Source organism: Sorex fumeus, unplaced genomic scaffold (genome assembly GCF_029834395.1).
Source record: "Sorex fumeus unplaced genomic scaffold, SorFum_2.1 ptg000032l, whole genome shotgun sequence".
Taxonomy (NCBI): domain Eukaryota; kingdom Metazoa; phylum Chordata; class Mammalia; order Eulipotyphla; family Soricidae; genus Sorex; species Sorex fumeus.
In genome coordinates this window covers 14790115-14816349 of record NW_026606089.1, presented here as the reverse complement: position 1 = coordinate 14816349, position 26235 = coordinate 14790115, and the positions used below count along the sequence as shown (strand labels likewise).

Here is a 26235-nt window from a genome sequence, read left to right as displayed (position 1 = left end):
ATGACAGACTGAGGATGTGGTTTGCAGTGAAGGCCATGCCTCACGCTATAAGACTCCTGAGGTCAAACCCAGGCGACAAACTAAATGCTGGTTTTTTGGGAAAGCAGACTGCAATTTACAGCCCTTCACATCGTGGGGAACACATGAAGGTCTCTGTGCCTGACACACAGTATGTGCTCAAGAAAGAAATAAGAAAGGGGCCAGAGCGATAGTACAGTGGGTAGGGCACTGGCCTTGCACGTAGCAGACCCGTGTACAAGCCCTGGCATCCTGTATGGTCCCTACTGAGTACCACCGGAGTAATTCCTGAGCGCAGGACCAGGAGTAACCCCTGAGAGCACTAGGTGGGACCCAAAAACAAACAAAAAGAAAAAGAAAAGACAAAGAAATGAGAAAATGTGAGGTTTTACCAGAGGGGAGAGAGTTTAAAAGTTCCACTGGGGAACTGAGTGAGAGAGGCAGGAAGCAAGCTCTTGAGTCATCCTAAAAATGTATATGAATCTGTTTATAGCCCAAGCCAAAAATATGCGTGCTTGGCTTCTCCGCAGCTATGCCGAGAATTCAGCAGCAAGAATTTAGGAAGCTTCGGTCAGGAGTGAATTTCTCTCGCCTTATGAGTTCCTCTGCAAGCTTCTGCTTAGAAGAACTTTTGTGGAAGGACTGTGGTGGGGCCATTGGGGCGATAGGCTCTAAGGTAGAGGCCTGAGTATGTGCTCCCTCTGTATCACTGTTATCCCTTCGTTCATCGATTTGCTCGAGCAGGCACCAGTAATGCCTCCACTTGTCCCAGCCCTGCGATTTTAGCAGCCTCTCTTTACTCGTCCTTCCCAATGGTGCCTTATTGGAGGCTCTTTCAGGGTCAGGGGGATGAGACCCACTATTGTTGCTGTTTTTAGCATATCGAATACACCACGGGGAGCTTGCCAGGCTCTACTGTGTGGGTGGGATACTCCTGGTAGCTTGCCGGTTTCTCCGAGAGGGAGAACTAGACTATAAGAGTCTCCTTCCCTGCTCCTGGCTGTCTTCACCAGGTCCCCTCAGAGGGGGCGGTTGAGTTTCCCTCCCCGCCCAAAGCAGAGCCCCTGCAGCCGAAGACCTCCAGACCTGAGCCTCAGCCATGCTCAAGGCCACTCTCCACACACTCGGATGAGCCTCACGCATGAAGGAACTGGCAGAGGAACCCAGGTGTGCAGGACCCCATGCTGAGATCTCCAAGCCTGCTCGGATGGAAATTATAAAACTGAAAAATACAAGTGAAAATTTAAAACTAACTGGTTAGACTCAACAGTACAATGGAGATGCTTGGAACTGGAGTCAGTGAACTTGAATACAAATCAGAAAAAATTGCCCAATCTGAACAATTGACACAATAGATGGAAAAAATACAAGAGGTCAGCCTCAAGTGATTGTATGGCAATAACCACAGAGGTAACATTATTATCTGTGGATCCCAGAAGGAAAGAAAAAGTGAGAATTGAAAAAAAATTAATTATAATAGAAATAGTCTAAAATTATAGAGTCTAAAATTATAAATATACTCATTAAAAAAGCTAAGAAGATTTTAAATAAGTCTAAATATTGTATGACACATCATCATTAAACTTATAAAAATTAAAACCAAGAAAAAAATAAAAGATGTAATAGAAAAACAATGCATTATTAATAATGAAATACCAGTTCAAATGGCAGATTTCTCAAATCAATAATGTGAGGTGGGAATGATTCAGTACTTTACATGTGCTCCCAAAAAGGAAAAAAATCAGGGCAGTGGGAAGGCACTTGCCTTGCACTCAGCCAACCCAGGTTTGATCCCTGGCACCCCATCTGGTCCCCTGAGCACCTCCAGGAATAATTCCTGAGTGCAGAGCCAGGAGGAACACCTGAGTATCACCAGGTGTGGTCCTCAAACAAAAACAAAACTTTATTATTATTAAATGATGCTTCTGGAATAAAATATTGAGAGGGGGTGAAATGATAGCATATTAGGTAGGGTGTTCCAACATGGGTTCAATCCCTGGCACCCCATATGGTCCCCTGAGCACCACCAGGAGTAATTCTTAAATGCAGAACCAGGAGTCACCCCTGAGCATCACCAGGTGTGGCCCCAAACCAAAAAACAAGTCATCATCAACAAAAACAGATCAAGAATCCAAATCTCGACTTGCTGTTTCTTAGAATGGGGCAATGGGCAGTGCCCCCACTCCGCACCTCAGGTCTCCCATCTGTTGAATGAAAATATTGCTTAAACAAGGCTTGCTTTTAGGATTTTTGCTTGCGTGCTTGGGGGCCAGACCCAGAAGTGCTCAGGGGCTGCAGGTGGCTCTGTGCTTCAGGGATCACTCCTGGGGGTGCCCTGGTGCCGGGATGCCAACCGGATGGCAGTGGACACAGTCACATGCTGGGTGAGCACCTTTACCTTTGCACCATTTCTCCAGCCCCTCTCAGGGTGTTTTTTTGGGGGGAGGGGGAGGGGGAGGAGGGTGTGCATCCACCTGTGCTCACAACTTATTCCTGGCTCTGCACTCAGGATCACTCCTGGTGGGGTGGGGCTGGGGAACCAGATGTGGTGCCAGGGGTCAAGTTCAAGTCAGCTGCACTGCAAGGCAAACGCCAGGTCTGCTGTATTATCTCCCCAGTCCTTCTAAGGAACTTTTTTTTTTTTGCTTTTTGGGTCACACTTGGCAACGTACAGGGTCATTCCTGGCTCATGCACTCAGGAATCACTCCTGGCGGTGCTCGGGGAACCATAGGGGATGCTGGAATTGAACCCAGGTTGGCCGCGTGCAAGGCAAAAGCCCTATCCACTGTGCTATCGCTCCAGCCCCCTCCCCCTCCAGGAACTTTTAGAAATAGCCTTGGCCCATGCAGACAGCTGAAAGGGCAGGCACGCATGCTTTGTGTGCTGGAGACTTGTTTGATCCCTGGCATCACATGGTCCCCTGGCACTGTATAGAAAGTAGTCCCTGAGCACTGGTAGGTATGTCTCCCAAATCGGAATACTAATAAGTTAATCTAATTGAAGTATTGAATTAAAATGGACTGACGAATTCATGGAAGGCTCATGAATTCAAGGTATAGTAAGAGCTTTGAAAATAGTGCTGATTATTCTCCTATTAAAGGAGAACGCCAGGCACAATGCCAGCCCTCTGCAGGGGGGCCCTCTCGTGCTCTAAGATAAGGGACTTTACGGGACTTTCCAGATGGGCACAACTGGATCAGCTGCTGGGCTCAGGGAAATCAAGGAGAGAGGTGACAGGGGCGGGGGGCGGGGGGAGTTAGAATCAGGATCTCATTCGCGACCTGCTCTCGTCTCCCATCAGTGTCCAAAAGGTGCTGGCTTTTTTTTTGGGGGGGGGTCACACCTGGAGATACTCAGGGGTTCCCCCTGGCTCATGCACTCAGGAATTACTCCTGGCGGTGCTCGGGGGACCATATGGGATGCTGGGAATCGAACCTGGGTCGGCCATGTTGGCTGTGTGCAAGGCAAACGCCTACCCGCTGTGCTATCGCTCCAGCCCCAGGTGCTGTCTTTTGAGCTCAGGGACATCCCCAGGCCTGGGCACCGGTTTCCAATGAGCCACTAAGAGGCCAGAGGCCTTTCTGGAGGGGTTGCCAAGCAACAAGTCTCCAGGGAAGAAGCCTGGCAGGGCCCACGGATGCGTCCCGACTCACCCCCTCTGTTTTCATAGCGGACAGGATCACGGCACAGGAGACGTGCTCCAGGCCAGCTGGCGAGAGAAAGGGCACGGCCAGACCTACAGTCCGGGAGTCCAGGTGTCCCAGGCCCCTGCGTCCCCGCGATGCATCAGAGCAGACGTTCAAGGACTATTTCCTGCCTGTTCTCAATCCTCTGCAATCAGGACTCTTGGCTTCCTCCACCTGGGTCTTCACTCCTCATCTCCTGCAGGTCTCTCCGCCACACTGTGCATTTTCCATCTTGCCTCCCAAAGATTTGCAGGAGGGGAAAAAAAATCCTTGCTCGGTTACCACTTTAAATAGGTTGGTACCATAGAAACAGCCCGTAAGTGGCATTTCAAAGTGGATATATTTAAAGTCTAACACAAGAGCCTTTTCTAGGACACTGACATTCTCCTCCAGTTGCCCATGGCTGCTGTTGCTGCTGCTGCTTTTGAATTTTTGTCACAAAAAATATATATAGATAGATAGTGTCCTGAACTTCAAAGAGCTGGAAATCCAGATCAGCCGAGATGAGCAGATTTGGTTTCCCTTCAAAAAAATATATATATATTTTGTAACAGACAGTTTCCACCCTACTGCTCTCAAGAATTTGTCAAGATTCTCTCCTCTTGCAGAAAGCTGGGACAGAAGCAGAGTAGGATGTGATCCGTGAAGCACATGGGCAAGGGGAGGTGTCCCAGCCTTCATCCCTTCGTTCATTCACTTATTTGCGGATTGGCAGCTACTCGATGGGTCCCCATGTGTGATGGAGAGAAGGATGGCAAGTCCCACCGAGCACGACAATGAATGTGATCTCCCGCCCTTTCCTTGGTAGAAACTTAGGGGTTACCTGGCAGTGTGGTTCTGACTCGGGGGTCTTTCTTGAGGTTGGGGGGTGGGTTCAGATATTGAGGAGGAAAACAGATTCCTGTACTCCTCGATGATGAGGGAAATAGATACTGTCCCCCCCTGCTTCCATTATAAATGATGGAGCAGCCTGGGAAACCAGAGCGGCCAAAGACTGTTGGTGGCAGCTGGACCAGAGACGCGCTTGGACCGTCCTGGAGATCATCCTCCTTGCTTCGTGACGGCAGCACAGGCTCACCAACCATGTCCTGATCTTGCATTGCAAAATCACCTGCTCAGGAATTTCTGCATTCCTCCAGTTGCCTGCAAATGCTGCCCCCCCCCCGCGACCCCCACCCCATTCCCCATCAGACATTCTAGAAAACCAAGCTCTCCCTTTTGTTCAGGCCCCAGTCTTTGTTTCTTTTTATTGTCGTTGTTGTTGTTGTTTTGCTTTTTGGGTCACATCTGGCAATGCCCAGGGGTTAGTCTTTCCTCTGTACTAAGGAATTACTCCTGGCTGTGCTCAGGGGACCATATGGGATGCTGGGAATCGAACCCAGGCTGGTCTTGTGCAAGGCAAACGCCCTACCCCCTGTGCATTTGCTCCAGCCCCAATTCTTTGTTGTTTTTTTTGTTTGTTTTTTGTTTTGGGCCCCAGTCTTTGGAGCATGAGCTCAACTAGGTCCACCACTGAAATAAACAGTGCTCTTCCACTGCTCAAAGCATGCTACTTTGTCCCCCCTCCCCCCCAATGGTCCTTGGAAGGAATCTCTTCAATATCAGCTAAGATTGCGGTCAGCTGAGGGCCCGAGAGGTTGGATGACCAATTTCCAGCTGTTTCCCTCACAGGGCTAGCTGACTAGCACTGCATTTTGCCAGAAGTCCCGCCCCACCGCCTCCCCCCCCCCTTCCTCCTTTTTTGTGTTTGGGGCCATATCTGGCAATGCTCAGGGGTTACTCCTGGCTCCGCACTCAGGAATTACTCCTGGTGGTGCTTGGGGGACCATATAGGATGCTGGAGATCGAACCTGAGTGGGCCGCCTGCAAGGCAAACACCCTCCCTGCTGGACTATCGTTCCAGCCCCTGAAACAAATGTTTTGCTGTTTTAGCTAAAAGAGGCAGCTTTAGGGGCCAGAGCAGTGGTACAGAGGGTAGGGGCACTTGTCTTACACACGGCTGACTCAGGTTCCATTCCCAGCATCCCATAGGGTCCCCTGTGCCCCACCAGGAGTTAATTCCTGAGCTCGGAGTCGGGAATAACCCCTGAGCACTGCCGGGCGTGACCCCAAAGCAAGACAAAAGGAAACTGCAGCTTTAACCAGTCAACCACAGTGCGCTGAGGCCCCAGCCCTACTCAGCAGGGAATGCAAAGGGGGTTCAAGAAAGAGCCAGATCATCTTGGAAGCCGGCTCCCAGGCCACAGGAGGTGAGGGGCATGATACGGGGATCAATGATGGGCAAATGGATGTAATATTCCCGGGGGTGATGTTCCAGCCTCGTGAATCGAAACCCCAAGCAAATCAATGCAAAGCCTTGATGATGGAACAGCTCTTCAAAGGAAAGACGGGGAGCTTGGGGGTCTTTGAAATTTTCATGATTTTGAGAGTAAGCTTTTGACTCATGGCTTTGTGTGTGGAGGGGTGGGGGGATGGCAGTATGGAAGGTTTGGCCATTAAAAGGAGTCGCACTCTTGCAGCAGAAAAGTGAATGGACTATGCGTTAGTCCACACCACCATGCCTGCCCAAAGGGGAAAGGGTGTTGCTACCTTCTGCCTTTTTCCCTCTGGAAAGAAGGATGGCAGCCACTTCGGAGCTTTATGGAAAGCCAGGTATGAGCCGGTCGTGATGGGGCGACTGAAACCTCATGGAAAGGGAGGAGTTCCCAGCTAGTCCTTCATACCCTACTGAGGTCAGGAGTTGCCCCCCACAAGCGGCTCTCCGGCACGGCCATGGCTCCAGAGCACAGAAACCAATCTCATAATTATCTGATTCTCAGCAGAAATATTTCCAGGCTTAATAAGTAAAATAACAGAAATCCAAAATTATTTGATTCTTGTGACCAGCTGTAGAAAACAAATTATTTCACAATGCCTTTTTAGCATGTCTGATTTGGGGGTGTAAACTCTAAATAATAATGGTGCATCTTTTGTCGAAACAACGAATCTAATCAAAGTAGATAGAGTGTTAACTAGAATTTATCTGCCTCACAGGCACTGGGAGGGTTGGGGTGGGGGGTTATTGGGGTTCTTCGTGGTGAAAAATAAGTATTGGTAAAGGGAAACATGTTTAATATTTGCATGACCGAGACTTAAACCTGAAAGCTTTGTAACTTTTCCCACAGTGATTCCATAAATAAATAAATAAATTTAAAAAAAGGAGTCACACTGGGGGTAGCTCCGAATCAAAACCAAATCAAAGTAGACAGCACACACACACACACACACACACACACACACACACACACAAACTATTACTAAGAACTGAAAAAGATGGGCTGGAGAGATAGCACTGCAGGTAGGGCACTTGTCTCACATGTGACTGACCCAGGTTTGACCTCCAGCATCCCATAGGGTCCCTGAAGGTCCATTAGGAATGATCCTTGAGCACAGAGCCAGGAGTAAACCCTGAGCACCGCTGCATGTGCCCCATCCCCCCAAAAAGGAGTAAGGTTTGAGTCTAATGCTCAGATCAGTGGATCATCCATACTAATTTCACACCTGTAATCAACAGTGTGCTACTCATATCAGTTTCTGGAATTTGCCACTACCCAACAGTCCTTTAGCGTGGAGCCAGGGAGACAGCTCACGTGTAGAGCACATGCCTAGCATGGGTGAGGCCCTGAGTTTGAGTCCTGGCACCACTTGGCTGCCTAAACGCTGCTGTAGTCTTGCTAATCCCAAAACACCCCTTAAAAAAAAAAAGGTCCACACTGGGAGAAGCTACAGGAAAGATGTCTGGACCCTTACTGGACTTCTGAAACCTCATAGTCCCAAGAAATTATTCCCAAGAAAAAGTGAATCATCTTCTATGTATTTATTTTTGCTTTTTTGGATCACACCCGGCAATGCTCAGGGGTTACTTCTGCCTCTGCACTCAGGAATTACTCCTGGCAGTGCTCAGGGGACCCTATGGGATGTCGGGCATCAAACCGGGTTGGTTATGTGCAAGACAGGGTCTTCACTGCTGGATTACCACTCCAACCCCTCATCCTGACATTTGAAACACCAGCTGCAAACAACAAAGCACAACCAGGTCTCCCCGTGACTAGTGAAAGACTTAAATAGGAAGAAGCCAGGGCTGGAGTGATAGCACAGCGGGTAGGGCATTTGCCTTGCACATGGCCAACCTGGTTTCGATTCCCAGAATTTCATATAGTCCTCTGAACACCGCCAGGAGTAATTCCTGAGTGCAGAACCAGGAGTGACCCCTGTGCATCGCTGGGTGTGACCCCCCCAAAAAAAGCCAAAAAAATTAGAAGAGGCCACTTGGGGAGCAGGAGAGATGGCCTCTGGGGCCGGGGCACTCGCCTGAACGGAATTAATTGCTGAGAGCTCGGTCCCTTGCACCGCCTGGTTCTCTGACTGCCACAGGGGGTGGAAACCCCCAATATAGCGTCTATGGTCCCTCGGGTTTTGTCTTTAGTTTGGGGGCCACACTCAGTGGTGGTCAGGGCTTACTCCTGGCTTTGAGCTGAAAGATCCCGGTGGTGCTCGAGGGACTCTAGGGGGTGCAGGGATGGAACCCAGGTCATCCGCATGTAAGGCAAATGCCCTCACCCCTGTGTGACCTCTTCAGCTTCTGTCTTTCCACCTGCAAACAGTCAGGCTGTACCAGGGAAGAAGAAACAGGAGTGGATTCTGCGACTGAGGTTTCAGGGATTAAGTGTTCTTCCCACTGCTGGGACCCCAGCCCCAAATGTGTCCTCTGCAATGTCCCCCTAGTCTCCCTTCTCTGTTATGTCCCCCACCCCACCCCCAACTTGCCTTTCCACCACCAGGGCTGGCTGTGAACATCCAGGGTCTTTCTGGATGGGCCTTGCATAGAACCAAGGGTATCCGCTCCTGGACCCAGACGGAAAGGTAGCCGCAGGGAGGGGACACAGAGGCCACAGCAGATGCACAGAGAGGGACGGGAGCTGCAGGACCACAGACAGCCTGCTAGCCTCACGTGCACCTGACCGGAGCTTGATCCTGGCACCCCATATGGTCCGCCAGGCCCTGCCAGGGGTTAAGCCCTGAGCACCACTGGGTGTGGTCCCATATGGACACAGAGGGAGGGATGGACAAATGAAGGCTGAGTGGACTCAGGGAGACTGACCATGTCCCACTGCAGTTCATGGACCATGAGAGTGACACGGCTTGGCCCCATGGGCTCACTACACACCAGGCACCACTGCCCGCTTTCCCCCGACCCCAAGCCCCAGAATATTTATATATTATTATTATTACTGCTTTTATTTTGTTTTTTGGGTCACACCCATTGATGCTCAGGGTTTACTCCTGGCTCTGTACTCAAGAATCACTCCTGGCAGTTCTCGGGGGACCATATAGGATGCTGGGGATCGAACCCAGGTCAGCTGCGTGCAAGGCAAACGCCCTACCCGTTGTACTATTGCTCTGGCCAAACATTTCTATGGTGCTTACTTTTAATGTGGCGAACCTGGGTTTGGTTCCCCAGGATCCCATATGGTTCCCGAGCCTGCCAGGAATAATCTCTGAGTGTAGAGCCAAGAGTATCCCTAAGCATCAGCAGGTATGGCCCCAAACCAAAAATTTCTATTTAATTATTATTTGATTTGGAGGTGACCCCGGCAGTGCTCAGGGGGCCATGAGGTGGGTCCAGAGGTGAAACTGGGGTCACCACACACAAGCCCTGAGTCCTAACCCCTGTACTATCTTCTCTGCCCCCCCCTGGCTGAGTTCACTCCATATCCATTGGCTGAGGGAGAATTAAAGAAAGCCTCAACCAGAGAGGGATGGCCTTTTTGAGTTCTTTGAGTCTTCAAGCAAACCCCGGGCCCGGAGATGGCCATGGGGCCCCGAGGCTGAGCTGAGTCCCGACATGCATGTCCTTCCAATGTATGCATCCCACATGCACTCCCCCTCACCCCCCCCAGCCACATCCCACAGGGAAAAGATAACCTATTCGTTCCATCAAGGAAGGTCCAGACGAGTGAGCCCCTTTTCACTTTATTCAAATCATTTTTTTTTCTCCCCTCTGTGCAACTGAGTCGAACTGAGGAAGAATCAAAGAAAGCCTCATATATTAAACTCTTAAATAGATCTCTTTGAATTCAAAGTCAGGGTCAGCAGCAGAGGCATCAGGCTTTGCAGCCTTGCCCCAGCCAACAAGGTCCCCTGGGCAGTCCTGCAAACGAAGGACGGACGACAAATATGTTTCTTAAAAAAAAAAAAAAAAAAAAAAGTTCTTCCGGGGGAGGAAAAAAATAGAAAATACCAATCTTGCCGAAGCCCGACTCCGTTGCACACTCTTCAGTTCAGTTCCCTTGAGAAGAGTGTTTCCGGGGTCAGTCTTCCAGCGGATCAACTTTTGCAAACAGATGCAAAGGCATTCCCCGGGAACAGTTCCGTTGCAGCAGTTAAGAGCAAGCAATATGCTTGGATTAGAGGTCCGATTTCCACTCGAATGCAAAGTCTCTTCTTCTCTTGGCGACCAAGCCGTTTGCAGAGATCTGTGAGGTGGGGAGACAGTGTTAAGGCTCTGGACAAGATTCTGCAAGAGTGTTGCTATTGCTCAAGTCACTGTGTCTTCCCCAAAGCCCGCTAGGTTCCCTCTCTGCACCTCAGATGGTCAGTGAGAATCTAAATCAAAACAGCTGAGGTTGTGGGCCTGGATCTGCCTCTCAACCGCTACCGGCCATACCTCAAAGGGACACTTTCTTCACTTATGAAGAGCCAATAGCATGGGAGATGTGAGGGACGCCCATGAAGGCATCTTCTGGGGGCCAGGAAGGGTCCCACTGTACAGCAGGGACGAGTTAGACAGTCCCGGCGCATGGCACTGTGTTTGAAGAGGAGGGCAGGGGCTACAGCTGCCATCTGTCAACGAGAAGGTTCCAGATCCTACCAATGAACCTGTACCAAGACTGAGGGGAACAGGGTTTGGGAGGAACAGTTTTCCATGCAAGGGCTCTCCCTTGGGACTCTACAAACTCAGGATCTTGGGACAATTCCATGTTTGGACAGAGGCTCTGTGTGTTGTCGGGCCTTGCAGACTGGTGCAGAAGAGGATTTGAAGAAAAACTTAAAGAAAAAAAAAATCCTAAGAAGGTGACCGAACCTCAAATCGGGGGTGCTCACTTCCAGGCGGCCGATTACTCCAAAGACAAAGGCCAACGGGGCAGAGGGGGAACAGTTTTATTCAGGTTGCCAGAATCTTGAGAAGATGCAGTGCCTCGGCCCAAACACCCCATCGTGCTCTCCTGCTGGGGCTCGGGTGTTCCAGAGGGCTGGGAAAATTAAGCCAGCGGAAATGGACAGTGGGGGGTCAGGAGAGAAGGGAAGAGGGGCTGGTCCCACAAGTTCATCAGTCGGGTGGGGAGAGGGTGTCTGGGCGTTGACAAGCTTTGGAATATAACTTGGGGGAGACACCTTGGGGGTCTGCACGCCTCCTCAAGGTGGCTGTGCTTTGCTCTTCCCTACCTCTGCCCACCCATTACTGGACCTGCTTTCACATCTCACACACAAGGCAAGAGAACATCTATCCCTCAGGCTTAGGAGACACGGCCAAGGCCCGGGGGGATGAGAGGCGAGAAGGACTCAGATGAGGAGCAAGATGGAGTGGCTGATGCTTGCATGAAGGCGGGACTCAAACTAGACTCTGGAGTGCCCGCTCTTTCCCAGCCTGAAAGCAAGGGGAGAAACGCACGCCCGCGGGCTGATTCCTCTGCCGAGTCAGCCAAGTGACCCGTGGGACCCACCCAAAGGAGCCCCAGCACCCCCACCAGCTCACTGATCGACCCCCATTCTCCAGATGTGGAAAATAAACTAAAAGCTGAGTTCTTGGATCTTTGACTTCCTGAGTCCAGAACCCGGGTCATCGTTACCCTGTAGCTGACCAAGTTGGCTATGAAGGTACTTTAAATCGTTTCTGGAAAGCAAACAGCTTGGGGTGGGGAGGGTGGAATTCTACCCTTGGCTCTGTGGCATTGAGGAAGTCAAAATTCTCTTCGGGGCCTTTGTTTCCCAGCCTATAAAATGGGTCCAGGAAAGGGGGAGGAGTTAAATGAGTAACACATGAGGGGCACTTGGCCCAGTGCCATGGGGGTCATTCTTGAACTGGAGCTGCTGGGCTAGTACTAGGACGTCCACGACTTTGGGCACAACCTGACGCAGCTGAAAGAAGCCAGAAGGGCGGACAGCATTCTGCTTTGGGGGAGGTCTGGGGAGGGCGCGTGCCTTGCATGCAGCCAACCCAAGGTTCCATCCCTGGCAACCCATATGGTCCCCCGAGCACCAACTGGAGTCATTCCTGAGTGCAGAGCCAGGAGGAACCCCTGAGCATCCCAGGGTATAACCCCCTAACCCCCGAAAAAAAAAAATAAAAGAAGCGTTGTAATCTCTCCATCACTCTGCTACGACTTTCCTCCAAATGTCAATAAGCGTTTCTCGAGCTGATTCAGCATGGTCACTGCCCCCAACCCTGATCCAGAACTTTCCACAGAAGCCCTGATTCTATCATTAGCTCTCAGGCCCATTACTATGAAAATGGTGTGTGTGTGTGTGTGTGTGTGTGTGTGTGTGTGTGTGTGTGCGCGCAGAGCTGGGCTAGCTGCCCTTGGTGGACACTCACTCCTCCCCAGGGGTGTCTGGGTCCCCCTGCAGGCGTACCTGGAAATCACGAGCTTCCGAGGTGAGGAGAGGTGCTGTTCTGGTTCCCCTGTGGAAAGACAACATAAGTCAGAGGTCACAGCTGGCTGGGGGCTAGGCTCCCACCGCCCGGCACTCACCCGCTGAATATTCCCTCAACACCTACTATGTAATCCAGCTCAGTGCTGGGACACCAGCAACATCCCCGGCGGGGAGCAGCTGCCCAACAAACCCGTGTGATGCCCCTTCCAGGCCACGAGAGCTATGAGAGACGCTATCTGGGCTGCTTGCGGGGGTTGGGACCAAGACGTGGCTCAGCGCGGGGAGCACACGCATGGCAGGTTTGATCCTGGACACCCATAGGCGGCATCTCCGGGGAAAGTAAGAGGCAAAAGCGGGGTGTTTGGGAGAGGCGCCCACAGCTGTAAACACACTGCAGCCATGGTGTGATAGAAAACAAAACCACGGAGGAGGGGTCAGAGTGACTGGACAGTGTAGCGGTGAGGCGCACCCGGGTTCCATCCTCAGTTACCCCACACGGTCCCGAGTCCGCCAGGAGTGACCCCTGAGCACAGAGCAAGGAGTCAGCCTGGAGCACAGCCGGGTGTGGCCCATCCCAAAACAAAACAAAACAGACAAAATGAAAAACACAAATCACTGAGCGCTGGAGAGGAGATGGGTAAAGCGCGTGCCCTGTATGCGGTCGACCCTGGCTGGATCCCCGACAAGGCATGTAGGTGGTCCCCTGAACGCCACCAGGGCTCACTCCTGAGCACTGAGCCAGGAGTAGCCTCTAAGTATCGCAGCATGGGACCCCTAAAGCCTAAACCAAATAAACTAAGCAGGATATTGCCTGTTGCTTCCGAAAATCTCTCCCTCCCAGCCCCCCAATGGGAAAACCATCAGTCATCTCAGAAAAGGGACGGGTCCAAGGGCTATGAAAAGCTCGCAGACAGCTAGACAAGTAGCACCCAGAATTCCCTCCAGGGTTTCTAACCTGAAAATATCCTTTCAGATTGGCTGGTGTTTTGTAGTCCCCTTTCAAGACCTAGAAAAGAGGAAAGAACAGATCACTCTCTGGCAATGATGAAAAGATAAAAATCGATGTCACCACCTGCACACACCCAACCCTCCCTCCATTCATTCAGCCCCGAATCTGTCCATCCATCATCCATCCACCATCGCCCACCCATTTGGCATTGATTTATGATTTTTTTAAGAGGGCAAAGGCAGAATATTGTTTTTTTTTTCTTTTTGGGTCACACCTGGCGATGCACTGGGGTTACTCCTGGCTCTGCACTCAGGAGTTACTCCTGGCGGTGCTCAGGGGACCATATGGGATGCTGGGAATCGAACCCGGGTTGGCCACGTGCAAGGCAAACGCCCTACCCGCTGTGCTGTTGCCCCAGCCCCAAAGCGAGATAGTTTTTATTGACTAGATTTTACTTAGAAAGACATGAGGGCAGAGGAAGAGGAAACATATGTTCAAGAGAGAACTGGGGCTTCTCTGGAGAGGGAAAAACAGAGAGACAGAGAGACAAGCTAGCGCCAGGGGTTTAAGAAGCGTAAGAAGCATTTTATTATTATTATTATTATTATTTTTGCTTTTTGGGTCACACCTAGCAGATGCTCAGGGGTTACTCCTGGCTCTGCACTCAGGAATCACTCCTAGCCGTGCTTGGGGGACCCTATGGGATGCTGGGAATCGAACCCAGGTCGGCCACGTGCAAGGCAAAAGCCCTACCCGCTGTGCTATCGTTCCAGCCCCCAGAAGGCGGAGTATTCTGAACTGGGTTCTGAGACCTCTTAGGGGTGCCTCACCTCAGCCACTGAACTCACTTCACTGGCCGTGAGTCTGCTCCAAGCTCTGGCTAAGGAGGCTTCTACCAGGACTTGCGCTGGGGGGAGGGGTCCGCAGCATCTCCTGCCCAGTCTGCAATCGCCGAGAGCCCAGTGCTCTGGGAATTCACCTCCTCGAGCTCGGAGAGGGCCCTGTGAGGGTCACTAATGGCCCTAGTCTGATCAGACGTTCCCAAGGGACAGGTGAGAGAGTGGCGTGAGTGGCGTGATGCACTCAGCTCATGGCCTCCGAGGATTTGCTCTCTGCCCTCCGCCTCCAATGTTTACTGAGTTCTTAGATTCCCCAGAAATATCCTAAGCTATGGAGGGGTGTGTGTGTGTGTGTGCGTGCGTGTGTGTGTGTATATGTGTGTGTGTGTGAAGTGAGATAGTTTTTTTTCTTTTGGGGTCACACCCGGCAATGCACAGGGGTTATTTCTGGCTCTGCACTCAGGAATCACTCCTGGCGGTGCTCGGGGACCCTAGGGGATGCTGGGGATCGAACCCGGGTCGGCCGCGCGCAAGGCAAACGCCCTACCCACTGTGCTATTGCTCCAGCCCCTTAAGAAGCATTTAAACCCATGTTTAACAACATTTCTTGCAAGAGAGAATATGGGCATGTGGATCAGGAAATAGAATCCCTACTGCCCTGGAGTTCCGATGCTTTGGGGGTTCCGGACAAAACACAGGTACCAAGAAACACAAAGAAACAAGGGCTTGTCAAAGGCTGTGAAGAAATGAAATGAAGGGGTCTGATTAGGAATAATGGGCGGGGGGGGGGGGCGTTTTTGAATGGGCGATCAAGAAGGGCCTCTTGGAATAGGCTCTCTCGCAGCTGAGACGTCAATGGCAAGGAAAACCAGGCAGACTCAGTTCTCATGGGAAGGTGCTCCAGGCAGGAGACCCAGTGGGGACAAAGAGCCTCCAGCGGGAACCAGAAAGTTCCAGGTCTCTTCCCAGGTCACACAACAGACAGTCACTGTCCAGTAGAAAAATAGAAAGTTCTTGCAGTAACCACATAAATAAGACTGTAACAGGAATATTATTAGTAAGGTAAAGGTAAAAAGGTAAAGGCCCTCCCGTTGACTGTCGATTTGCTCGAGCAGGCCCAGTAACGTCTCCATTGGAGACTTTGTTGTAACTGTGTCTGGCATATCGAATACTCTCGGTAGCTTGCCGGGCTCTCCGAGAGGGGCCGAGGAATCGAACTCGGGTCAGCCATGTTGGCCGCTTGTAAGGCGAATGCCCTACCCGCTGTGCTATCACTCCAGCCCTATTATTAGTAGTTTGTAGTTATCCATATCCAGACATTAAGATGTTACTACATAGGCCAGGAGCAACAGTACAGCAGGTCGGGTGTTTGCCTTGTATGCAGTCAACCTGGGGCCGACCTTGGGCCGACCTTGGTTCGATCCCTGGTATCCCCATATGGTCCCTCAAGCACCGCCAGGACTAATATCCTAGTGCAGAGCCATGAATAATCCCTGAGCATCACTGGGTATGGCCCAAAAAGCAAATAAAATAAAATGTTTCCACTTCACAAAAGGGAGTACAGTGAGGGGGTTGCTTGATTTGTATGTGGCTGACCTAAGCTCAACCCAGTATGGTCCCCGGAGCCTGCCAGAGTGATCTCTGACTGCAGAGTCAGGAATAAGCCCTGAAACGCTGCCGGGAGTGGACCTCAAACAAATAAACAAAAAGTCAAATCCATACAAACAATGTAAAACTGACTGAGAATTGCACATACTTCTGCACCCCAAAGGGCTGGAGTGATAGCACAGTGGGTAGAGCATTTGCCTTGCACGTGGCCGACCCGAGTTCGATTCCTCCGCCCCTTTTGGAGAGCCTGGCAAGCTACCGAGAGTATCCCGCCTGCAGGGCAAAGCCTGGCAAGCTCCCCGTGGCGTATTCAATATGCCAAACACAGTAACAACAAGTCTCACAATGGAGATGTTACTGGTGCCCGCTGGAGTAATGGGAGGATTGTGCTACAGTGTTGCTGCCCCCGAAGTCTGCTGTGTGTCTTCTGCCTATACCATCTTCCCAACTGGACAAGCTGCATTTCAGGGGCTAGTCAGGCTAGTTGGCTGGATCTGGACAGCACCAGCAAAGACAAACTCATTCGTCCTGGGTCTTGTCAGTCTCTGTGTCTTGCTTCCCAGGGTAATTGACAGGAACTGTCTAGAGCATGCGCGCGTGCGCGCACACGCACACACACGCACACACACACACACACACATACACGCTCACATCTTTCAAGACAGGGCCTTACCTTACAAGAACAACAGAGACTGTCAGTAAATAACAAAGATTGCTCCTGCACAGGCTGCACGAAAGCCTGGCACCAGCCAAGCCTGCGGCCCCCGGGGAAAACAGTCTTGGGAAAACGTGGCAACATCCTGCATCTCCCGCACAGATCAGAGCTCACAGAGCCCGTCGGCACCTGCGAATCTCCCTTCTGATTGGCTCGAGCTATGGAATCACTTTCTAAAATCGCCTTCGTCACTCAGAGCTGACTCCTGGCTCTGTGCTCGAGCACTGCTCATGGCGAGGCTCAGGAGACCCTATGGGGTGCCAGGGATCAAAGCCGGCACCTGCAGTGCTCTTTAATGCTCATCTAAACGTATTTATCACTGTCACTGTCCTCCCGTTGTTCGTGGATTTGCTCGAGCGGGCCCAGTATCATCTCCGTTTTGAGACTTCTTGTTACTGTGTCTGGCTTATCGAATACGTCACGGGGAGCTTGCCAGGCTTTGCCGTGCGGGCGAGATACTCTGGGTAGCTTGCCGGGCTCTCTGAGAGGGGCGGAGGAATCGAACCCGGCTCGACCGGGCTGGCTGCGCGCAAGGCAAGGCAATTGCCCTACCGCTGTGCTATCGCTCCAGCCCATACATATTTATAACATAAATATATATTATGTATTATAACTCCTCCGCCCCTCTCGGAGAGCCCGGCAAGCTACCGAGAGTATTCGATATGCCAGACACAGTAACAACAAAGTCTCCAATGGAGACGTTACTGGGCCCGCTCGAGCAAATCGACGATCAACGGGAGGGCCTTTACCTTTTACCTTTATGTATTATAACATATATTATACTCTGGGGGAATCAGAGGAGGTTTAGAGCCAGACCTGGCAGTGTTCAGGGGCTACTCCCAGCTCAGTGCTCGGGGCCCGTGTGGTGCTGGGGTTTGAACTGAAGTCAGTCGTGTGAAAGGAGAGCCCCTAACTCCTGGTGCGATCTCTTTGGCCTCCTTCTACCCTTTAAAGAGACCCCAGAGAAGCAGCTGCCAGAAGCCGGCTAAGGAAGTGAGAAGCAGGACACCGGCAGGCACTGCCTCGGGCCAGCCCACCACAGACCCTGGGAAGGCTCAGTGACCACATTTCACGAGTCCGACCGGCTTCTTCCCAATCCAGTTCATTCTGTTCCCCCTCCAGTTTCCCATGTGGTGCTGGGATGGAACCCGGGGCCCGCACGGAAGGCGTGTCCTTTGCCACTCAAGCCCCTCCTCAGCTCCAGCTAAGTTTGTCCTGTGAAATATGGCGTATGTCTCCAGAAAGCACATACAACACACACACACACACACACAAGGTGGAGTAAAGCTATTAGGAACTAACAGTGATCGATCACGGGACTTATAACGAACCAAGAAAACACTAAAACACACCTAGGTGGCCAACGGCCCATGTAGTTGAAAGATCTACACTGAATCTCTGAGGTGTGTTTGCTGGCTGTCTGGGGGCCACACCTGGTGGTGACCCATGGCTCTGCGCTCAGGGAGCACTCCTGGTGAGCTCAGGGGACCAAACCCAGGTTAGCTTATGCAAGGCAAGCACACTACTGGCCATATGATCGCTCTGGCCCCCAAATCTGTGGGGTGTGTGTATGTGTGTGTGTGTGTGCGCGCGCGCGCGTGTGCATGTGTGTGCATGTGTGTGTGTGTGTGTGTGTCTTCTCAAACAAAATGTGGATAAAATGAACTGAGGGCGCCTGAGTTTAAGGAGAAGAGACCGGTCAGCTCTCTCTGTCAGAATGAGAGGCGGGCAGTTGAGACGGCACCAAAGGCTGGGGCGCAGCTGTGCAGGCAGAGCCCCAAGCTCCACTGGGTGCTGCCCCCCAAACAGATGAGGGACTAAAGAGATAGGTGGCAAGCGCGGGAGAGGTGAGGTGCCCACAGCCTGGTGGCCCCAAACCTCTTTCTCTGCGAGTCAATGCAAGAGCCAGAGGAGGAGGAGGAGGAGAGGAAGGACCTTCTCTCAGTGCTGAAGACTGGAGTCACTTCCTCAGAGCAAGGCCGAGTGATGTAACAGCTGGGAGGGTCTGTCAGGGCTCCACCAACTTAGCGCCCGAAACCCCGACAGAGCACCCAGAGCTTGGCAGCCCAGGGCCATCTACACGAGGCAGAACCACGAGCCTCCCGGCTGCCTACTTTGGTTTTGTTTTATTTGGGGGCGGGGGGTGCACACCCAACTGTGTTCAGGCCTTACTCCTGGCTTTGTGCTCAGGGATCATTCCTGGTGAGGCTTGGGGGTACCAGGGCTCAAACCCGGGTTGGAGGAGGGCAAGGCAAGTGCCCTGGCCCGTGTACTGTGTCCGGGTCCCCCAGCTGCATTTTTTACCGGGGTGCAGGCCAAAGGCATTCCCCTGACCATCATGATGGAGAACACTGGGCAAAGGAACTGCACAGGCCAAGGAGAATGCTTGAACCCAAGTTTGAACCCTGGCTCCACACGCGGCCCCAAACTGCTGAGTCTATTGGTCCTGGTGGTCCCCAGTACCCTGGGATGGAACAGTACCATGTCCGCGGACCCTCGCCTAAACCATGGGCCAGGGTAGCAGAGCACTGCTGCAGAGCTGTCTGGATCCCCGGAGCACTGGCCTGGGAGGCCCCCAATCTCCCACAGAAGGAATTTAAATTGCCCTAGCTCATATTCGTGCAAATCAAGACTCCATCCCACGGGGACAATAAAGGGGCTGATTATTTATTAATGCCGAGTCCCCAGGGCATACGAAACACAAACAGCCCGGGAATGGGGTGGGAGGGCAGAGTTGAGACCTTGGACAGACTTGGAGCAAAAGCAGCCCTGCAGTTAGCTTGGAAAACAAAAAACACACGTGACATGCCACAAGTACGGGTCGACAGTGTGTATGTACGTGTATATGTTTGTATGTGTGCAATGTGTGTGCATGTGTGTGCAAAGCATACGTACATGTGCGCATGCGTAAGTCTATATGTATGTGTACATACATGTGTGCATACATGTACACGTGTGTACAAGTTTGTGCGTGTGTTTGTGTTACACATGTGTGCGTGTGTGCTCTTATACGTGTGTGTGCGTGTGTATGTGTGCACGTGAATGCATGGGCGTGTCTCAGCCCAGGGCCTTGCACATGCAGACACAGGCGACCAGCTGGCAAGCTGCCTCCCTGTGGCCCGGCCACAGTGACCCGGTCGCGGTCCTCCCGTCCGTCCAGCACGTACACCGCAAGCACTGGCGGCGCGGCGTCTGGGGAACTGGGCCTCTGGGGGTTCCACGGGCGGTGGCGTGCAGGGCTGGGCACGCTCAGGACACTCACCCGGTGTGTATTGTTGACCACGATGGGGTCGGGGTTGCCGTAGTTGGGGGGGTTTGCATAGGGGTCGTAGCCGAGCCGAGCCAGCATGGGGGCGATCTGGGCCATGTCCCTCACCACGTCCCCGGGGATGTGGCCGGTCCACTTGGACAGAGCTTCCAGGTTCACGGGCTTGATGACCTGGTCCGTGGAGCGCTCGATCCTGGGGAAGAGAGGACAGGCTGGAGGGGCCCCTGGACAGGACCCACCTCTGTCCCCATCCGTCTGCCGGGGACAGCCGGATGGGCTGGGGGGCGTCTGACCCAGGGCCACCTGAGACCCCCTCGACAGCGAGACCACAGGTGTGCCGCACAGCCTTCTCCTACCTCCTCTGTACAATGGGGACAAGGGCAGGAGGAGGAGCACTTAAACTCTGCTTTCCCGGATGTCTCCAGCTTGTGCAAAAGAACTTTTTCTGCCTTTACAGGTGACAAAGACGGCAATGCTATATATTGAATGACGAGAAAACGCTCATGGGAAGGTCGGCAGGTTCCAGGGGTCACCACAGACCCCACCAGCCCCAAGCCCAGAACCATCCGGTTCTTTCCCTCCCAGTGCAGGGGGGCCTTTAGAGGTGGGGAGGCGGGGTTGAAGAGCCAAGCGCTGACCGCTGGGGCGAGGGCCAGCTCGTCCCACTCGAGGCAGTGGCCTCAGGACAGCAGCTTTCCCTCCCCGAGCCTCACTTCCCCACGGGGACACCAGAACGCCACCTTCACCAGGCCGTCCTGGCGGGGTGCGTGGCGGGGACCGTCGCGTGTAAGGTACATTGTAAGGTCCCCCCAACTGTCCCCCCACACACTCAAGGACATAAAGGAAAACCATGATCCTGAGGCTTTTCCTTATCTCTTTTGTTTTGTTTGTCTTGGGGTCACACCCAGGGGTGCTCAGGACTTATTCCTGGCTCTGTGCTCTGGAAATCACTCCTGGCAGTGCTCGGGGAACCATATGGGATGAAGGGGACCGAACCCAGGTTGGCCGTGTGCAAGGCAAGCGCCTTATCCGCTGGACTATCGCTCCGGTCCCCAACCTTACAGCTTTTACAACAAGCGAAGGTACTGGTTCGCAGATATTTGTGGGGGGCCAGGGAGGGGTGTTGGGGGATCAAACCCAGGCTTCACACACGCACAGCAACATTCCTGGATGATACCCAGTTTTTTGGGGGTTTCCAAGTAGTGTTCAGAGGACCCCAAGATCAAGCCAGTGCTGTGTGACCAACAGGCCAAATGGCCTAGAGCTCTGAGCCCACCAGGTGGTACTGCTCAGTAATAACGGGCTCCAACTCGGGCCTTGGACACTCAAGCATGCCCGGCCCCTGAGCGACTCCCTGCCCTGCACCCTGTGCTGGTGGTGCCCCCCCCCCCCAACACACACACACACACATTTGGATGCTCAGCCCAGGAGCAGGACCTGACAGCCTCAGTGCTCAGGGAGCACTGGGAGCAAATCCAGTGGTATTCAAGAGTGTGCGGCGCCGCAGATCGGACTCAGGGGCCCCTACCCCTTATCTCCCAGCCCTGCAATCTTCCTTGGCCACTGCTGGGCGCTCGAACCAGGTGACTAAACAGAAGAAGCGCCTCCCCCAGGCGCCAATGCCCCCTCCCCCAGGTCCCTCCCCTCCAGTCCCCTCTCCGTCAGGCCCCTCCCCTCCTCCTACTCCACCTCCCCCAGGCGCCTCCCCTCCAACGCCCCCTCCCCCAGGAACCTCCCCTCCAGTCCCCTCTCCGCCAGGCCCCTCCCCTCCTCCTACTCCACCTCCCCCAGGCGCCTCCCCTCCAAAGCCCCCTCCGCCAGGTACCTCCCCTCCAGTCCCCTCTCCACCAGGAGCCTCCCCTCCAACGCCCCCTCCCCCAGGTACCTCCCCTCCAGTCCCCTCTCTGCCAGGAGCCTCCCTCCAGCCTCCCCTCCAAAGCCCCCTCCCCAGGAACCTCCCCTTCAGTCCCCTCTCCGCCAGGACCCTCCCCTCCTCCTACTCCGCCTCCCCCAGGCGCCTCCCCTCCAGTCCCCTCTCTGCCAGGCGCCTCCCCTTCCATGCCCCCCTCCCCCAGGCACCTCCCCTCCAGTCCCCTCTCACCAGGAGCCTCCCTTCAGCCTCCCCTCCAACGCCCCCTCCCCCAGGTACCTCCCCTCTAGTCCCCTCTCTGCCAGGCACCTCTCCCTTCCATGCCCCCTCCCCAGGCGCCTCCCCTCCAGTCCCCTCTCTGCCAGGCGCCTCCCCTTCCATGCCCCTCCCCCAGGCACCTCCCCTCCAGTCCCCTCTCTGCCAGGCGCCTCCCCTTCCATGCCCCCTCCCCAGGCACCTCCCCTCCAGTCCCCTCTCCGCCAGGCCCCTCCCCTCCTCCTACTCCGCCTCCTCCAGGCACCTCCCCTCCAACGCCCCCTCCCCCAGGCGCCTCCCTCCAGCCCCTCTCTGCCAGGCGCCTCCCCTTCCATGCCCCCTCCCCAGGCACCTCCCTCCAGTCCCCTCTCCGCCAGGCCCCTCCCTCCTCCTACTCCGCCTCCTCCAGGCACCTCCCTCCAACGCCCCCTCCCCCAGGCGCCTCCCCTCCAGTCCCCTCTCTGCCAGGCGCCTCCCTTCATGCCCCCTCCCCAGCACCTCCCCTCCAGTCCCCTCTCCGCCAGGCCCTCCCCTCCTCCTACTCCGCCTCCCCAGCGCCTCCCTTCCAACGCCCCTCCCCAGGTACCTCCCTCCAGTCCCTCTCCGCCAGAGCCTCCCCTCCAGCCTCCCCTCAATGCCCCTCTCACAGGCGCCTCCCCTCCGACGCCCCCTCCCCCAGGTACTCCCCTCCAGTCCCTCTCCGCCAGGCCCCTCCCCTCCTCCTACTCCGCCTCCCCAGGCACCTCCTTCCACGCCCCCTCCCCAGGTACCTCCCCTCCAGTCCCCTCTCTGCCAGGCGCCTCCCCTTCCATGCCCCCTCCCCCAGGCACCTCCCCTCCAGTCCCCTCTCCACCAGGAGCCTCCCCTTCAGCCTCCCCTCCAACCGCCCCCTCCCCCAGGTACCCTCCCCTCTAGTCCCCTCTCTGCCAAGGCACCTCCCTTCCATGCCCCCTCCCCAGGCGCCTCCCCTCCAGTCCCCTCTCTGCCAGGCGCCTCCCCTTCCATGCCCCCTCCCCCAGGCACCTCCCCTCCAGTCCCTCTCTGCCAGGCGCCTCCCCTTCCATGCCCCCTCCCCCAGGCGCCTCCCCCTCCAGTCCCCTCTCCGCCAGGCCCCTCCCTCCTCCTACTCCGCCCCCCCCCCAGGCGCTCCCGGCCCCCTCCCCACCCTTTTCCACCCGAGGCGGGCGCAGCGGTGTCCGGGAGCCAGCGAGCAGCGCGGCCCGGCCCGTCCGGACCCCGGGGGCAGCACCGCGGACTCACTTGGACAGGGAGACGCCCCCGGGCTTGCCGATGAGCGTCCTCGTGGTGCAGGACGGTGTCGCTCCAGGCGATGCCCAGGAAGTCGAGGATGCGGCGCAGCGAGCGGTGCGGGTGCAGCACCAGCTGCTCGTAGTAGACGGGCAGGCACTTGTCGCGGCCCACCTCCATGCACTGCGCGTACATGACCTCGATGGCCTTGTTCCACTTGGAGAGGCAGTCGCGGTAGCTGCTGAGGTCGAAGCCCCGCGATGGTGACCTTGCGCGTGATCATGGAGGGCACCGAGGCGCGGGCTCGTCGCGCACCATCAGCAGGAACTTGAGTTGGGGAAGAGGCGCGACAGGTACATCGGACGACTTGAGCGTGAAGGGGTCCTTGTTGCACAGCACGCGCGCCGGCTCGCCGTGCTTGGCGATGACCTCCAGGATGAAGGCATGCATGGCCGCGTCCAGCACCACGTCCGTCACGCCCGCCTCGTCCAGCCGCAGCTATCTCGCGGCCCGACTTGGACCAGGCCTGGCGCATGGCCAGCACGCGCGGGATGATGCGCGTCTCCTCGCCGCAGCGCACCTCGGGGTGCGCGTCCAGCATGGCCCGCATGAGCGTGGTGCCGCTGCGGGGCACGCCGCCCACGAAGATGAGCGGCATGCCCGTGCCGTAGCGGTACTCCACGCGGTCGGCGCCCAGCACCACCAGGTCCTCCTGCTCGCCGCCGCATCGCGCCGCCGCGGCCCCAGCGCGCCCGACCAGCGCCGCCCGGCACGCCAGCGCCTGCCGCGCCAGCTGCACGGCCAGCACCAGCGCCAGCGCGCAGCCGGCGGCCAGCAGCCGCCCTCCGCGCGGACAGGCGCATGCTGGGCCGGGGGCTCGGCGGCTTCAGCGACGGCGACGACGGGTCACATCTGCGGAGAGAGGGCGGGAGGGGCGGGGGCGGGGTCGGACACGCGGCGGGGTGCGCGCTGGGCGCCGTGCCGCCTGGAGGTGCCGCCAACGCCGGCCCCCTGGCCCCCTGCTAGCCGCTGGCCCCCTGCGGAGAGCTGCTCCCAGCGGGCCTCGTGGCTCTCCGGGGCCCAGCCCGCGTCCCCCCAGGGCCAAATGAAGGCAGCTGGCCCGACAGGACGGGGGAGGGGGTTGGACCACGCGGGGTGCGGGGTGGGCACCGGCCCCCTGGCTCCCTGCTAGCTGCTGTGCCCCTGCGGAGAGCTGCTCCAGCCAGGCCTCGTGGCTCTCCCGGGCCCAGCCCGCCTCCCTCCAGGGCCAAATGAAGGCAGCTGGCCCCGACAGGACGGGGGGCGGGGTCGGACACGCGGCGGGGTGCGCGCTGGGCGCCCCGTGCCCGCCTGGACGTGCCGCCGCCGCCGGCCCCCTGGCCCCTGCTAGCCGCTGGCCCCCTGCGGAGAGCTGCGCCCAGCCGGGCCTCGTGGCTCTCCCGGGCCCAGCCCGCGTCCCCCCAGGGCCAATGAAGGCAGCTGGCCCCGACAGGACGGGGGAGGGGGTCGGACACGCGGGGTGCGGGGTGGGCACCGGCCCCTGGCGTCCTGCTAGCCGCTGGCCCCTGCGGAGAGCTGCGCCCAGCCGGGCCTCGTGGCTCTCCCGGGCCCAGCCCGCCTCCCTCCAGGGCCAAATGAAGGCAGCTGGCCCCGACAGGACGGGGGAGGGGGTTGGACACGCGGGGTGCGGGGTGGGCACCGGCCCCCTGGCCCCCTGCTAGCTGCTGTCCCCCTGCAGAGAGCTGCTCTCAGCCGGGCCTCGTGGCTCTCCCGGGCCCAGCCCGCGTCCCTCCAGGGCCAAATGAAGGCAGCTGGCCCCGACAGGACGGGGGAGGGGGTTGGACACGCGGGGGGTGCGGGGTGGGCACCGGCCCCCTGGCCCCCTGCTAGCTGCTGTCCCCCTGCGGAGAGCTGCTCCCATCCGGGCCTCGTGGCTCTCCCCTGCACAGCCCGCGTCCCTCCAGGGCTAAATGAACGCAGCTGGCCCTGACAGGACAAGGGGGCTACGGGGTGGGTGGGAGGTGGGGGTCATTCTTAATTCCCACCATGAGTGATGCCCTATCATGTGCTGGGGCTGTGGAGGTGCACAGCCTCAGCTCAGCACACAGGCCCTCCTCCCTGCTCCCCAACACACACACACACACACACACACACCCCTGGAGGTGGGCGGGACATGAAGGTTCTGCCTGAGTCAATGCCTCCTGGAGGAGGCAGCTCTCATGTGGAACACAAACAGGTATTCTTATATGTGTGTGTGTGTGTGTTCTTTTCGGTCACATCTGGCGATGCACAGGGGTTACTTCTGGCTCATGCACTCAGGAATCACTCCTGGCGGTGCTCAGGGGACCATATGGGATGCTGGGAATTAAACCCGGGTCAGCCACCTGCAAGGCAAATGCCCTACCCGTATGTGCTATCACTCCAGCCCATGTGTGTGTGTGTGTGTGTGTGTGTGTGTTCTTAACAGAGGCAACAGCTGGCACAGAGGTCCAGGCAGACAGAACCCCCATGGTGGAGGAGCTGGTGCAGCGTGTGGAAGCAGGAAATGGGAACACTCCTCTTTTTTGGGGGTGAGGGGGAGGTGGTTGGGGGCTGATGCTCCCGGGTAGCATTCAAGAGGGCTCAGGCCGGGAGGGCTGAATGCTCAGGGTCTGGCGGTGTTAGGAGCCCGAGATTATACTCAGACGTAAAGAGGAACCAATGCGGAGCCGCATGTGGGCTTGGCATGTGCCCCGACCCAGCCGGGGTTCTCCTCTCTGGACATCAAGTTCAACTGCCGATAGGGGAGGGTCCACACAGGGCCTCCCAGCACAGCAGGGAGGGCATTTGCCTTGCGCGCGGCGGACCCAGGGGCATCCCATAAGGTCTCCCAAGCCCTGCCAGCAGTGAGCCCTGCTGAGCACCACCTCGAACCTCCACCCCGTCCCCACAACAACAACAAAACCCACAAAGGACCCACCCTGCAGTGCTAACAGCTCCTCCCCAGGACCCAGGAGAGCAAAAGGAACATCCAAGCAGCCAGCGGTCTCTGCCCCGTGCCCACCCACCGGGAGGCCTGCCAGTCACTTCCTCCAGCTCAGCCAC

At 55.9% G+C, this 26235-nt stretch overlaps 1 protein-coding gene across 1 annotated transcript; it reads right to left on the bottom strand.

Moving 5' to 3' along the window:
- Positions 1-9935: 9935 nt before the first annotated feature.
- Positions 9936-24029, bottom strand: TPST2 (tyrosylprotein sulfotransferase 2). Its single transcript, XM_056116592.1, is given in 10 exon segments — positions 9936-10220; positions 12379-12427; positions 13355-13405; positions 19773-19971; positions 23164-23198; positions 23200-23406; positions 23408-23455; positions 23458-23649; positions 23651-23989; positions 23991-24029. Coding segments are annotated over 9 exon segments (1137 nt in total). The 5' UTR covers positions 24015-24029; the 3' UTR covers positions 9936-10220; positions 12379-12385.
- Between the last annotated feature and the right edge of the window lie 2206 nt (positions 24030-26235).